Source organism: Rhipicephalus microplus, chromosome 7, assembly GCF_043290135.1.
Source record: "Rhipicephalus microplus isolate Deutch F79 chromosome 7, USDA_Rmic, whole genome shotgun sequence".
Taxonomy (NCBI): Eukaryota; Metazoa; Arthropoda; class Arachnida; order Ixodida; family Ixodidae; genus Rhipicephalus; species Rhipicephalus microplus.
The window spans coordinates 111746872-111748292 of NC_134706.1; the positions used below are offsets into that span (position 1 = coordinate 111746872).

The following is a 1421-nucleotide window of genomic DNA, read 5'->3' on the forward strand; positions in this document are numbered from 1 at the left end:
GCTCAAAACAACGAAATTTAATTTCCAGCTACTTGAAATATTACGGGGCATAATGCAATACGGGCCATTTACTAAGCCTCTGTGAGACATGCAGCTCCGTTCTGTTAGAGCAGTGCGCTGCCGTGTTGACGCAAACCTATTTGCATTGAATACCTGATTATGCTTGTCAGTAGGTAAGACCAACGTAGCCGATATTGTTATATGAACGAGATTTCACAGACTTGCCCTGAATGTCAATTTTTTATGCACCTTGAGCTAGCGTCGTACGAATTTTCACGCTTTTCTCTCTTCAGTGGAGCGAAAACAAGCATTATTTGCCAAAAGATTTTTCTTATCAGACACTAAGCTAAAATAATCAGAGCCTAAATTTTCTTGCGGGGTGTCCCCCCCCCCTCCCTTCCTTGTGCCACATGAAACTGCTGTTGATGTATTTTAACCCGTAGAGTTTATATACCGACTATGTTCAGTAAACCTTGCTAAAGAAATGTACACCACGAACACGTGTGAACGTAAAATAGCCTACACTGTAAGAACGATATGAAACCCATATAGCATCACTAAACTTGCAAAATAGTGTCATTGTATCTGCATCGCAGTTTTAATTCTGCGCCAAAGGGACAGCCACGATACAGCTACAATACTAGAAGTGAACCGATCCTAGTGAGGCTGACTGTACAGTATCAAGTATTTTGTGAGGGTGATACGGAAAGGAATCGTGAAAGAGAAGTCAGCCAATGCAGAAATAAGGTGGTCCTGAAAAGGACCTTTCGCGTGGAGCAGCGTTGAATCTACTTCAGGGGCACACGCTTCCGACGACGGTGCAAACCTTCACGAAAGCATCGAAGGAAACCCAGCCGTCTTTGGAATAGACGCCGCACAGGCAAGCCAAGAGGTCTCCGGTGACCGGGTAACCACACTCTCTGAGGGCTGCCTCTATGCCGCGGCTGTCGAAGTAACCGCGTCCATGAACATCAAACTCCCGAAACACGGAGGCCCAGTACTGGGTAGCTTGGCAGCCCATGTTCAGCAGGTCCTCGCAGTCAGTGGCACCCCTGATGGTGAAGAACTCGAGGACGAGCGTCGCCGTCCGGGGATGAACTGGACGATGCGTTCGCCGTTGGCCAAGGCGCCGGAGAAACTCTTCGACGACGCGAGGGTCCATGGAGTACTCTTTGAACAACAGCAAGCAGAATGACAGTCGTCGTATTTTTATACACTCGTGTGTTGTCTGTGCGAGACTCTCAACCAATGACATTTGTACCATTAGCTTCGACTCCACCCCCCCCCCCCCCCCCACCTGTTCTCTCTCTTGGTTCACCTTCTGCGCTACCTGCACGCGCGCCACAAGTATCTCTTCTTCTTGGAAATCCGGTTTTTAACATGCGAGGAATTTGTCAGTTCTTATCCATGTCACCTGCTTA

At 48.1% G+C, this 1421-nt stretch overlaps 1 protein-coding gene across 1 annotated transcript; it reads right to left on the reverse strand.

The window, feature by feature from the left end:
• Positions 1 to 793: 793 nt before the first annotated feature.
• LOC142767838 (uncharacterized) lies at positions 794 to 1162 on the reverse strand. Its single transcript, XM_075870078.1, has one exon. The coding sequence runs from the start codon at positions 1160 to 1162 to the stop codon at positions 794 to 796; it is 369 nt and encodes a 122-aa protein (XP_075726193.1).
• Positions 1163 to 1421: the final 259 nt, after the last annotated feature.